This window comes from Peromyscus maniculatus, chromosome 8 (genome assembly GCF_049852395.1).
Source record: "Peromyscus maniculatus bairdii isolate BWxNUB_F1_BW_parent chromosome 8, HU_Pman_BW_mat_3.1, whole genome shotgun sequence".
NCBI classification, from domain to species: domain Eukaryota; kingdom Metazoa; phylum Chordata; class Mammalia; order Rodentia; family Cricetidae; genus Peromyscus; species Peromyscus maniculatus.
In genome coordinates, this window is record NC_134859.1 from 6993257 (window position 1) to 7005508 (window position 12252).

Consider the following 12252-nt stretch of genomic DNA (forward strand, 5'->3'; position numbering starts at 1 on the left):
TCGCTTTTCTCAAAATTAAAAAAAAAGTGTTTATTTATTTATTGGGGTGGGTGAGTGTGCCAGCGTGTGCATGTGAGAACAGGGTGACAGCTAGTGGGGTCCCATCCACCATGTAGGTAGGTTCTGGGGATCAAATTCATGCCAACAAGTTTGCACCTTTGCCCACTGAGCCATTTCAGCTGCCCACATGCTCACATTGCAATAGCCCATTGTGTACACTGCTAGCCGTTTGTTCTGAGTTAACCTTCGGCCTAGGTGGTGCTTAGGAAGGCTTGGGAGACTCTGCAGGCTTGAGAAATTATGAACGCTGCTGCACAGGGAGAGAGAATAATGGGGAAAAAGTTCAGGAGGTGATATGGAGAGACACACAAACATCTCAAAGAGGAGGCTGACCCCTGGTCAAAGGACAATACTGAACTTCAGAATGACTGATGCCTTTGTTCTTACTCCCTGCAAAACGTGCTGGAGATAGCAGGGGGAAGGCATCAGCGCACGTGCATGAGCACATTCTCTCTCTCTCTCTCTCTCTCTCTCTCTCTCTCTCTCTCTCTCTCTCTCACACACACACACACACACACACACACACATACACACACACACACACACACTTTAAACCCTCTGTCTTTTCAGACTGATGGCTTCCTAGATACAAGGAAGCTTAAAGATTGAGCTTTTGTCTCTGCTCATTAGCGTCTGTGGTGACAGGAAGCATGAAGTCTGGAAGCGTACTGGTCCCTCCTTACCCATAGTTCTCCCGTGGAAAGCACCCATGAAGGAGAGGATGCTGTAGTCGGGACATCCAGGACTCTAGAATGAAAAAATGCAGGCACCAGTCACCACTGTGAGCGCTGGGGACTGTATACTACTCAGTAGACCCAAACAAAGGTAGGTGTCCATTAGAACTACGTTCCTTCCTGGGGTGCGTGTGGGGCTTGGGGGGCAGGAATGTAATCCAGATGTTAGCAGTCTGCAGGTGCTCTGTCTAACTCGCACTCTTCTTCAGCAGACTTAAAAGTTATAATTTTAAAACAGAGACGTTCCACATCACCGGGCTTCTGGCTTTCCACAAAGTCTGCCCCAGGTGACTTTTTTCTACTTGGTGGCAGCCAGTGGCTGAGTGCTGCCAGCAGAGGGACTGGTTCTATGGTTTCTCTGCTCCTCCAGCCTGCGCATGCTCCAGGCTGCCCTGACTTCCACCTGCGACAGGAACTGAGCTGTGGCTCTCACTGGAAATGCATGGTCATCAGAAGTGGCCAAGGTGTCTGAAGAGGTTGGCCAGGGCAAACAGTGAGAGGAGGACCCCCTCTTCTCTCTCCTCATGGCAGGCAGTTGCCCCCTTGGGTTCCAGGGGCTCGAGAATCTGGTGTGTAAGTTTTAGCCCCTTCCCAGCTCCAAGCAGACGAGGAGGTGGTCCCTATTCATTTTCCTTTAAAAAAATATTTATTTATTTAATGTGTATGGGTATTTTGTCTGTGTGTCTGTGCACCACATGGATGCTTGGTGTCAAAGAGGTCAGAAGAAGGCATTGAGTCCCCTAGGACTGTAGTCATAGATGGTTGTGAGCTGCCATGTAGGTGCTGGGAATTGAACCTGGGTTCCATGTGAGTGTTCTTAATCTCTGAGCCATCACTCCAACCCCAGAGTTTGTGTTCTTTACCCTCTATCCAGCAAGAGACTCCTAACAGGATTCTGGCTCCCTTGTGGAGAATTGCCTCCACCACTTTAGATGCCTTAGCCCCGAGCTCTGGGAGGCTGGCGCTCCCTGGAGCATTCTTCCTGAGACCAACTACGATCTCCTTCCACACATCCCAGAATACTCTCATCACTATTTCCTGTATTTCTCCTGACATACATTGTAAAGGTAACAGATGACCAAGCTAGGTTGGTGGCACAGGGTTGTAATGCCACAGTACTAAAAAGGCAGATGCAGCGGGATCTCTGCACGTTTGAGCCTACAGGCTTCAGGTCAACCCGGGCTTCATGGACACTATAAAACAACACAACAAAATGGCAACAGACACATCATTAGGTACACTTTGATGTAGCTACTAAAAGTGAGGAATGAGGTCTAAAAACATTAGTAGACCAGGCTGTCCTTGGACATCAAGTGAGGATGAACCCCATCTGTAGCATGCTTTCTGAATTTGGAAGCCGGATATTTAATTGATTTTTCTGCATGCTTGTACAGAATAGGTGATGTCCATCCTTTTCTGGTTGAAATTACTATAAATACCAGTGGAGTGAACACTATTGTAGACATTTGTGCTGATGGGTTGGGTTGTTCTAGATTTGAATGTTATGAGAAGTTTGTCTGTGTTGTGGTCCGATGTCCAAAGGAGTAGGGCATGGGTTCGAGACGCGGGGTTCATGTTCAGCTGGCCGGAATGGATCATGGAGTTGCCTGGCGGCCCCGGGAAAACGGAAAGAAAGGCCCTTGGAAGAGGAAGAGGCAGGGCCAAGGGGCTGTGGGGCACTTGGTGTGTGGTGCGTGGTCACGGGTTTTTATTCTTAGTATTTGTTCCTGAGTTTTATTTTATAATAAACGGTAAAAGAAATTGGTATACTTGAGCAGACATTCACGGTTTCTGTAGACTGTCAAATTCAGGAAGCTGTTCTGGATAATTAATGACCAATTAGAAAGAGTGCTACTCAGCCTCATACTGCGAAATGAACTCTAGGTGCAAAGCATGGGGACTCCTCATTCAGATGGACGGGGGTGATTCACCTAGTGACCAGGGCAAGTCCTCAGATGGGTGAAGAAGTAGGCCCAGATACACCTATGAGCTAATTACATCGTGTGGGTGTGGGTGTAGGTGTGGGTGTGGGGTGGGTGATGGTGTGGGGTGAGGGATGGGTGTGGGGTGGGGGGGGTGTGGGGTGGGGGATGGGTGTGGGTGTGGGGTGGGTGATGGTGTAGGGCGGGTGTGGGATGTGGGGTGAGGGATGGGTGTAGGGTGGGTGTGGGGTGGGGGATGGGGGTGGGGTGGGGTTGGGATGTGGGGGTGAAGGATGGGTGTGGGGTGGGTGTGGGGTGTGGTTGCAGGGTATGGGGTGGGTGTGATGGAGTTACAGGACTGAACTTGGGCTGTCGGGCTTGGAATGAAACACCTTGACTGAGCCACCTCTTCAGGTCTGCACCTACCTGGTTAACCATGCAGGTCTCCAGCTCCTCTTTCGAGAAACCTCTTTGTCCTCGTTCCTTACTCTTCCAAAGCAGAACAGAACAGAATCAGAGATGTGCTGGGGAAAAAGGGGTGTCCCCTCCCCACCACTCTATGTTCTTAAGAGCTTACTTGATGCTCTATCGTGACTTATCTAGACAGACACATGACACTAGTTGAGCTTGCAATGAAATAAGCAACTAAATATTTGTCAGCGGCAACCAGGATTGTTGAAATGGGACAATTTATGGCAGGGAAAATCGTGACTGTAACCCTCCTGGCAGGAATGAAGACATTTGTCTGTCAGGCTATTGAAACAAGGAAACCCCAAGAAGCTGAAATTCCCCTGGGGTCTCATGTTGTGAGAAAAAAGGGCTAAAGCCCAAGGGACAGTTAGGGGGACCCCTCTCCTGGAAGAGGGGGCCCCTCTCCTGGAGGAGGATTTACAAATATCAGCACCTTACAGGAGAGACTGTAGCTGAGACAATGGGGGGGGGGCGGGACCACACCCTGGCCAGACTGCTGGGTTACAGAGATCTTGTCTACTTAGACCTGCATCTCATATCCCGACCTGGAAGACAGATTGGGGTGACCAGACCTCTTTTATTTATCCCTCTTCCCGATGTGGCCACATTGAATAAATCCCCATTTTTTTGCATTTAATTTGTCTTTTTAATTGGCTTCTTGGGAACAGGTGGCTAAGCCTGCCTTGGGAGGAACATAACTACAAGGCAGAAGCTAAGCCTTTTGTGCCACGCCACACTGGGATGCTGGAGAGCTCCAGCCAAGCTCTCTAGACCAGCAGTTCTCAACTTGTGGGTTGCAGCCCCTTCACAGGGGTCATCTAAAACCATCAGAAAACATAGATATTTACACTATGATTCATAACAATAGTAAAATTACAGTTGTGAAGTAGCAATGAAAATAATTTTAGGGTGGGCATCACCACACCATGAAGAACTGTATTAAAGGGTCGCAGCCTTAGGAAGGTTGAGAACCGCTGCTCTAGATTATATCCGAGTCAAACACTGGGGAGGGAGGGTGAGAGCGTGGCTGAGTCGGCGTGGGTGCTCCTGCCCAAAGCTTACCCGGTACCACATGAAGATGGTCTTGAATGCATTCTCATTGGAGCAGGAGCCACAGGCCATGGTGATGAGCTGGGACATGCCTTTGGGCGCCACCTGCAGAGGGAGCCCACTATGAATCATTTGGACCCCATTTCTATCCCTAGAGCTGAATCCTCCAGCATTGGTGGGAGGTTGGGGAGGCAGGGAGGGAACCAGGGATGCACCAGAAACAGCAGGTTGGAAGGGTGAGCTTAGTTTTTCCCAGGGTGGAGGAGAAGCCCAGGGAGATCTTTGAGTTCATCAGAGAGGAAAGAGAGCAAGAGAAACCGGTGGAACCCAGCCCAGCATGTTTGTGGACACCTGTCCGGTGACACTCTGTCTCAAGTTTAAAAATAAGCAGTGTGTGTGGAAATATCAGTTCGGTCTGTGTCTCCTGAGGCACCTGCACAGATATGTTAAGCTGAGGTTCTCAGTGACTTTAATCTCTTGGCAAAGAGAACGGAAGAGGTGACCAAGTTCTCATCACAGGACATGAACACATTTCCCCAGGATGCCCTTTGTCCCCCACACAAAACTCTTTCTTTTCTTCAAAATAAAAAAATAAAAACATTCCTCTTGAGGGCTGGAATGTGGCTCAGTTAGTAGAGCACTTGCCTAGCATGCACAAAGCCCTGGGTTCAGATTCCAGGCCCAGCATAAAATGGGTGTGCTGGCACACTCCTGTACTAAGTAGATCCAGGAGGATCAAAAGTTCAAGGCTACCCCCATAGTGAGTTTGAAGCTAGCCTGGGCTACATAGATCATGCATTTGAGGCCATTCTAGGCTATATGAGACCTGTTTACACACACACACACACACACACACACACACACACACACACACACACAACTGCTTATGAGAGAATCAGGTAAAAAGTTGGTCATTTCAGCAAAGCTGTCTCTTGTCTCCTCTTTTCAATGCATTTCCTTCCTCCCTCCCTTCCTCCCTTCCCTCCCTTTTTTCTTCCTTTTGAGACAGGGTTTCATGTAGCCAGACAGTTACAGCAGCAGCTGCCCTCTGCACACCCATTCTCCCTAGTTGTGGGTCTCATCCTTCCCTGACCCTGTCCTGACCACCTCTGAGGACAGACAGGCTGGAAGCCGGACTACAAACATGGGGAGGTTACCCCAAACTCACCGACATCAAGGACTCCCGGAGCTTGTCTACAAAGTTCTCTGGGGGCAGGATGCCCAAGGCAGGTCTGTTGATGAAAGTGCTCTGTAAAAGAACAGCAGGAAAGTACGTCAGTCCTTGGCCTCCGACCCAGGTCCTCTTCCACATGGTGCCTTTGTGAAGTCGAGGGGTCAAACAGGCTCTGTCGGCTCATGGGTGCTATTTCAGTGTTTGGGGTTTTTTCGGGGAGACACAGTCTCACATATCACAGGCTAGCCTTGAATTCAATATTATACCTTAATTTTAAAAGGTGGGGAGGGGCACTCTAAGGTTCTAGCAGGGGCCGGAGAGCTGGCTTGGTGGGTAAAGTACCATGTAAATGTGAGGACCCGAGTTCAGATCCCCAGAACTCCTGTAAAGTCGGATGTGGTAGTGAGTGTCTATATCCCCAGTGTCCCTGTGTCAAGATGGGAGGCAGAGACAGGAGAATTCTTGGCAGCTCAGGCAGCCGCCTGGAGTGCACAGTGGGGAACAAGAGATTGTCATAAACAAGGTAGAAGACAGAAACTAACCCCTGAGACTGCCCTATGACCTCCACACATGTGCTGTGGTGCACGCACCCCTGTACACTCACACACATGCAAGTGCATGCATGTGCGACTACACACACACACACACACACACACACACACTACAGCTGTGGGACTTCTAAATAGAACTGAGATATGTTGGTGGAACTGGTTAGATAATAGAGAAAAAAGCATCTTTACGTCAATCATCCCATCCCCCCCATTTTGATAGATACGGGTCCAGAGAATGAATTCCCTCTGCAAGGAAATCAGTAGTGTGAGTCAATGTTGAACTGATGTTTGCTCCTCACACCTGAGAAGTGTAAGGACGGAGACCAACCTGTTTGTCAAAAGATGAGTGTGCCCTGCCCTGTGGCTGCTGGGAGGTCCATGGGCTGAGGAAGACAGTAGGAACACATTTCAAAGAAAGGGGAAATGTGCACCAACTCTCAAATTCTGACAAAAATGTGTCTTCAAACGGCCTCTGGCTGAGGAATAGGATTGCAAGGGCCTACATATTAACACACCTTCAGGGGCTGGAGCCAAAGCTCAGGTGGTAGAGAGCTTGCCTAGGAGGTAGGAAGCTTTGGGTTCCATCCTCAACACCCCATAGAGCAGGTGTGCTGGATACCTCTGTAACCCCAGAACTGGGGAGGTGGAGGCAGGAGAATCAGAAGTTCAAGGTCATCCTCACCTACAAAGTGAGTTTGAAGCCTGGCTACACAAGACCCTGCCTCAAAAGTCCCCAAACAAAGTCCAAGTTATTAACGGCAAGTCACTTAAAATGAAGATTCAAGAACTTTATCTTTTAAAAAAAATATTTACTTATTATGTTTACAGTGTTCTGCTTGCATGTATTCCTGTAAGCCAGAAGAGGGCACCAGATCTCATTACAGATGGTTGTGAGCCACCATGTGGTTGCTGGGAATTGAACTCAGAGCCTCTGGAAGAACAGCCAGTGCTCTTAACCTCGGAGCCATCTCTCCAGCCCAAGGACTTTATCTTTAAAACAGGGAGAGCACGTTGTGCCCATCTTTGCTTACAGGAGTTCCAGGAACACTCTAGGAGGTCACAACTGCCTACCTGTGGCCTTCCTCCTTGCCCGACTCCACCAGGAGGGAATGATCCCAGCCAGTGTACAACAGTGAGGCCACAGAGGAAGCACGGTGCATCTGGTCGTCACTGAGCAGGGCCTTCCTGCATCCTTAGGATAACTTGTAACTGTCAGATGAGCAGCTGGAGCATCGGGGCAGAGCGGCAGGCATACTTGACAACGCCAGTGAGTTCAGGGTAGTTCAGGGTTTCAAGAGAGTGATGAAGGGAGCCTTCTGGGCTCCTGGGTAGTCGGAGGCTGTCCCTTCCTTGTCTGGGTGCTGGAGCTGGCCCTCAGCCCTCATGCTAAGGACCAAACACACCTGCAGTGGACTGAGAACAGAGCAGTCCTGGGGATTCACTCCCTGACACATACCAGCAGGAGCTGGAAACAGAGAGAGGCTGCTCAAGGGGTAAGGAGTGAGGTCACATGGAAGTGGGCCTGCATTATAAAAAGGATCACATTAAATGCAACTTGGCACCTTGGCTTGGATTCTAGGGCACATCACCAAAGTACTGTGTAGACTGGTGAGTCCCAAGTGAAGTCTTTGGCTTGGCCCTGAGCAGCATTAACTTGTGTGCATCATTTGGTTAATGACCTTAACTACAAGGGCCAGCTAGAGAAAGGAGACATGAACTGTCTTTGCAGTTTGTCTATAAATCAAAAAGTATTCTCTTGCTATGAATAAGAATATTTATTATAAGCTGTGTAGTGGTGGCACATGCCTTTAACCCCAGCACTTGGGAGGCAGAGGCAGCAGGTCTCTGAGTTTGAGGCCAGCCTGGTCTACAGAGTGAGTCCTAGGATAACCAAGGCTACACAGAGAAACCGCGTCTTGAAAAACCAAAGTAAAATCCAAAAGAAAAAAAAAAGAACATTTATTATAAAAAGTAGGTAAAATGTAGGGATTGGGCAGGGTGTGGTGTAGATTCCTGTCAAGTTCAAGGCCCACCTGGTATACACAGAGAGGTCTAGGCTGAAGACACTGCTTTGTTGGCAGAGTGCTGACCTATCATGCACAAAGCCCTGGGTTCCATGCCCACCACTGCAGAAATCTATATGGTGGCTCATGCTAGCAATCGCAAGCTCTTGGGAAGTGGAGGCAGGAAGCTCAGAAATTCAAGGCTGTCCTCAGCTACACAGGGAGGTTGTGGCCAGCCTAGATTCCAGGAGATTCTCTCAGAAACACAAACAAACCAGAACAGACACGTGGAGGCTGCACTGGGATGTGGGGACTTCTTGGACACTTCCCTCTCATGGACACGATCAGATAATAAGCTCAGTGCAAATTGGAACAGTGCCCTTGCTGCATTGGGGGAGGCTCCTGGTGGCTTTGGGGTGTGGCTAGGCCAGTAGAAAGTGGGGCACATCCATACCTTTGTTGCTTTTCCTGCTTTGGGAGCCCTCCTTGGTGGGACTAGGAGATGCAGAGGGGGCAGTAAGGATGAGAAGTATAAATCATGAACCCTCCTCATGACCACTGCTGAGAACCACAGAGGTCAGGCAGTTTGCCCCAAGACACACAGACAGGACTCCAGAGAGGGCTTGCTGGCTTCTAATGGCATTCAGGGCCAGGTGCTCCAGGCACCTCACTTCAGAAATGCTAATGCTGGCCACACATTTGCTTGACACAACTGGAGACCTTGGTGTGTTGGCAAGGGCCTTAAATAGCATTTCCTTCTGGCTCTGGTCTGCTCATGGGGCCTGGGGGAGATCAGGAACATGATGAGACCAGGGTGGGCGCAAAGTGCTGCCACGGGCCGCAGGGAAAAGGCCCCTGGAGAGAGACAGGTGGGCCGGCAGCTTGATTGCCTATCTGGGCCCAGAAAAGATGTGGGGGTGGTGTTCTTGCTCGACAAAGCGTGACATTAAGAACAGAAGATATCTGGGACATGTGACTGCAGAATCAAATGAGGACAGGTTTCCAGAAGGCTTGCTACCAGCTTGGCCATCTTAAAGCACAGCAAGGGAGAACTGGCTAGGGCTGTGAAGCCTTGGGCAAGTCACCTAACCTCTCTGAACTTCAGGGTCTTCATCTGCCAATGTGGGCGCCTCTTGATAGAGAGCCTTGAGGAGAGAAGGCACAGAGAGAGTACAGAAGAACGGTAGAATGGCCTGGGAGTCACAGCCTGGTGCGTGTCGTACTTGGTCATCTTGGCATCCATCCCAGGTGCACAGAAGCCCGACTGTAGCTGTTACTCACGGCAGTGTGACCATGCACGGGCCGGTCCAATACACAGTGCACAGTGTGGGGGAAATGTATTGAGATGGTCCTAGAGACGTCAGAATTGGAACCCAGATGGAATCAAGGGGCGCTATCCATTTCTGAAGTGACATGAAATCACCAGTTTCGTAGTGGTGCTACGGTGGCCTGAGAGGGTTGATAGGAAGCTAGATGTGGGTGGGGGTGATGAGAAAGTGGTAAAGCTTTGTTGGGTAAGCATGAGGACCAGAACCCGAGTACATGCTTGGTGGTCTTGGTGGCACACCTGTAATTCCAGCCTTGAATGGCTTAGGTGGAAGACAGGGGTCCCATAGCAAGCTGGGGAGGTGAGGGTGAGAACCAGTGCTTGCCTGGGTAAGATGTGACAGGTATGTGGGGCAGGCAGGGAAGCGTCCTGTAAGAACAGGGAGATGTCATTGCAAAAATCAGAATCCTTGTTGTTGGGAAGACTGCCTCCGCAGGCAGCTGACACGGCAAAGATGTGTGACATGTTTGTTGACACATTCTTTCAGCACCAGCTGCCAAGGCATCTGGGATCTGCAACAAGTTTTGAAACAAAGCAGCTTTGATCGTAAACACATCCTCTGAGCCTCTGGCTCCATTGGCCACCTTCTCAGGAGCCCCGTGCACCGCTCAATTAACTGGAGGCTAGACTGTCCTCTAGGACCTCCAAGGCGGGCATGGCAACTGATCATGGCTCTCTCAGGAGACCTCCAATTCTGAGGTTAAAAAGGACTTTTCGGAACAGGGTCTTTTGTCCACCAGGCTAGCCCTGAATTTGTCACATAGTTAAGGATGGCCTGGAGCTTCTGATATCATTTGCATCTACCTCCTGAGGGCTGGAATTGGAGTCATGCATAATCACACCCGGTTCGTACAGTGCCTGGGATGAAACCCAGGGCTTTGTGCAGGCTGGGCAAGCACTCTACCAAGAGTTACACCCCCAGCACAGGTAAGAGTGGGGTTCTCTTCTTGACTAGGACTGGGCTTTTTTTTGTGTGTGTGTGTGTGTCCCTGCTTTCCTTTAGGGATCAAGTTTTTTTGGCATGAGTGGACAAGGATGTCCTCCCGAGTCACACAGACACTCACATACACTACGGGATATGAAGTGATGGAGACCCCGCTCCCACCCCAATGCTAGTGGGAAGGGAAATCAGGTCAGTAAGTGTGCAAACTGGCAGGATCTGTAGAAACAGAATACGAACACCCACCGTGGCCACAATTCTGCTGCTAGCTCTGTATCCATTAGAAACACACAAGTGGATTCCACAAATGCCATGGGTACCATCGTCTACAGCAGTTATCTTCCTGAGAGTCCCAACGTGGAACTATCTTCAGGAGGGTAGGTAAGCTGGTTGCAGTATATTCACACAGGGCAATGGAAATGCCATAAAATTATTGGGTGGACAGTCACCTGCCCACACGAGGGTGAGGATGAATGTCCACATGACTTTTTGAAAAAAATAATCAAACATGATAAAGAGTATATGAGGAATGATTCCGTTTGTGGGGCAGCAAAGAGGAGAGACACAGGTGTCTTTCGGGAGAGAGGGGCAGGGTCTATCTAATGTGGATGGCAAAAATCATAGCTGGGTGACTTGTTTTGATCCCTGTTACTCTCATCCATTCTCAGTGAGAGGTGAAGCATATCATATCCTGTTATATAGCGCAGGCTCATTGTGGCACATGTTCAGCACATCGGCACTGAAGGAGCAGCCACAGGGTGCTAGATACCCCGCTCCTCCTGCCACCCCCAGGACCATGCCTGTGTCACCGGGAAGTTGTCATGAAGACTCCTAATGGGCCCAGCTAGGGAGACAGTTCTGTGTCTCCCTCTGGCCCAGGGCGATCACATGTGCAGGAGTAGAAGACGGCATGACTTTACAGCAGGTGGTGATGTAGGTTTCAGGGAGACCAGGAAATCTGCCCATAGGCTGGATGAGCCTCCAGCTGGGAGCCTGGGGCCTGCCCCAGGAGCAGAGTCCACAGTTAAGCTCAACAGACCCGGGCCCAAAGCAGAGGCCATACACAGGTATCGCTCTGAGTTTGTCATTTTGAGACAGGGTCTCATGTAGCCCAAGCTGGCTTCAAACTTGCTATCTAGCTGAGGATGAACTTGAACTCCTGATACTCTCCTGCTTCAGCTTTCAGAGTGCTTGGATTATAGGCACGTGCCACTATGCGTAGCTTTCAGGTATTGTTTTAAATTAAAATCGTGGCTGACTGTTAATATAATAATTGAAAATGAATATATATGCAACAGTACCAACATTGTATGGGTGGAACAAAGAGGAAAGTAAAATTTCTCTTGTTACTACTTAATGCTTTAGACAGGCTCTCACGTAACCCATTCTGGTCTCTAATTCCTGCAGCTGGGGTGCCCCTGAACTTGTGGTCCTCTTGCATCTCTCCAGTGAGGAAATCATCGATGCTCACCGCCATGCCTGGTTCAGTAAGTGGTGTGGCTAGAACTCAGGCCTTCCTTCGTGCTGGCCACTCTGACAACTGACGCACCCCAGGAAATTGACATGTAAAGACGGTCCTCACGGGAACGCATGCGTCCACAACAAGAGGCCCCCACAACATGGAGTGGCCTGGATCCAAACACCATCAGTGCCAAGCTGAGAAAATCTACTGAAGGCTGAACTGGTTCTGTGTTTGTTTGTTTGTTTTTGTTGTTGTTAGCTATACTTGTCTGGGAAGAGGCCTCCCCTCTGACAGACTGGCCTGTGGGTGTGTCTGTAGGACATTTTCTTGATTAATGATTGGTGGGAGAGGGGGTGGTGCCATCCCTGGGCTGGTGGTCCTGGGTTATAAAAGAGAAGAGATTGAGCAAGCCCCGGGGAACAGGCTGGTCAGCAGCAGCCTTCACTGCCTCGAGTCAGCTCCTGCTGCCGCCAGGTTCCTGCCCTGACTTCTGTTAGGGAGGAAGTCTGACCTTAAGCCAATGAGCCCTTTCCTCCCAAGTTGTTTTGGTCGGTGTTT

General features: G+C 49.8%; 1 protein-coding gene across 5 annotated transcripts in view; it reads right to left on the reverse strand.

Moving 5' to 3' along the window:
• Positions 1-12252, reverse strand: part of Abat (4-aminobutyrate aminotransferase) — a 114424-nt gene that overhangs the window by 15701 nt on the left and 86471 nt on the right. For all 5 annotated transcript variants that reach the window (XM_006992123.4, XM_042283552.2, XM_076577898.1 and 2 more), the window contains 4 exons: positions 5406-5486; positions 4250-4342; positions 3143-3205; positions 744-807 (listed from right to left, as the gene is read on the reverse strand). In XM_006992123.4, coding sequence (XP_006992185.1) covers positions 744-807; positions 3143-3205; positions 4250-4342; positions 5406-5486 — 301 coding nt within the window. The remainder of the gene's footprint in view (positions 1-743; positions 808-3142; positions 3206-4249; positions 4343-5405; positions 5487-12252) is intronic.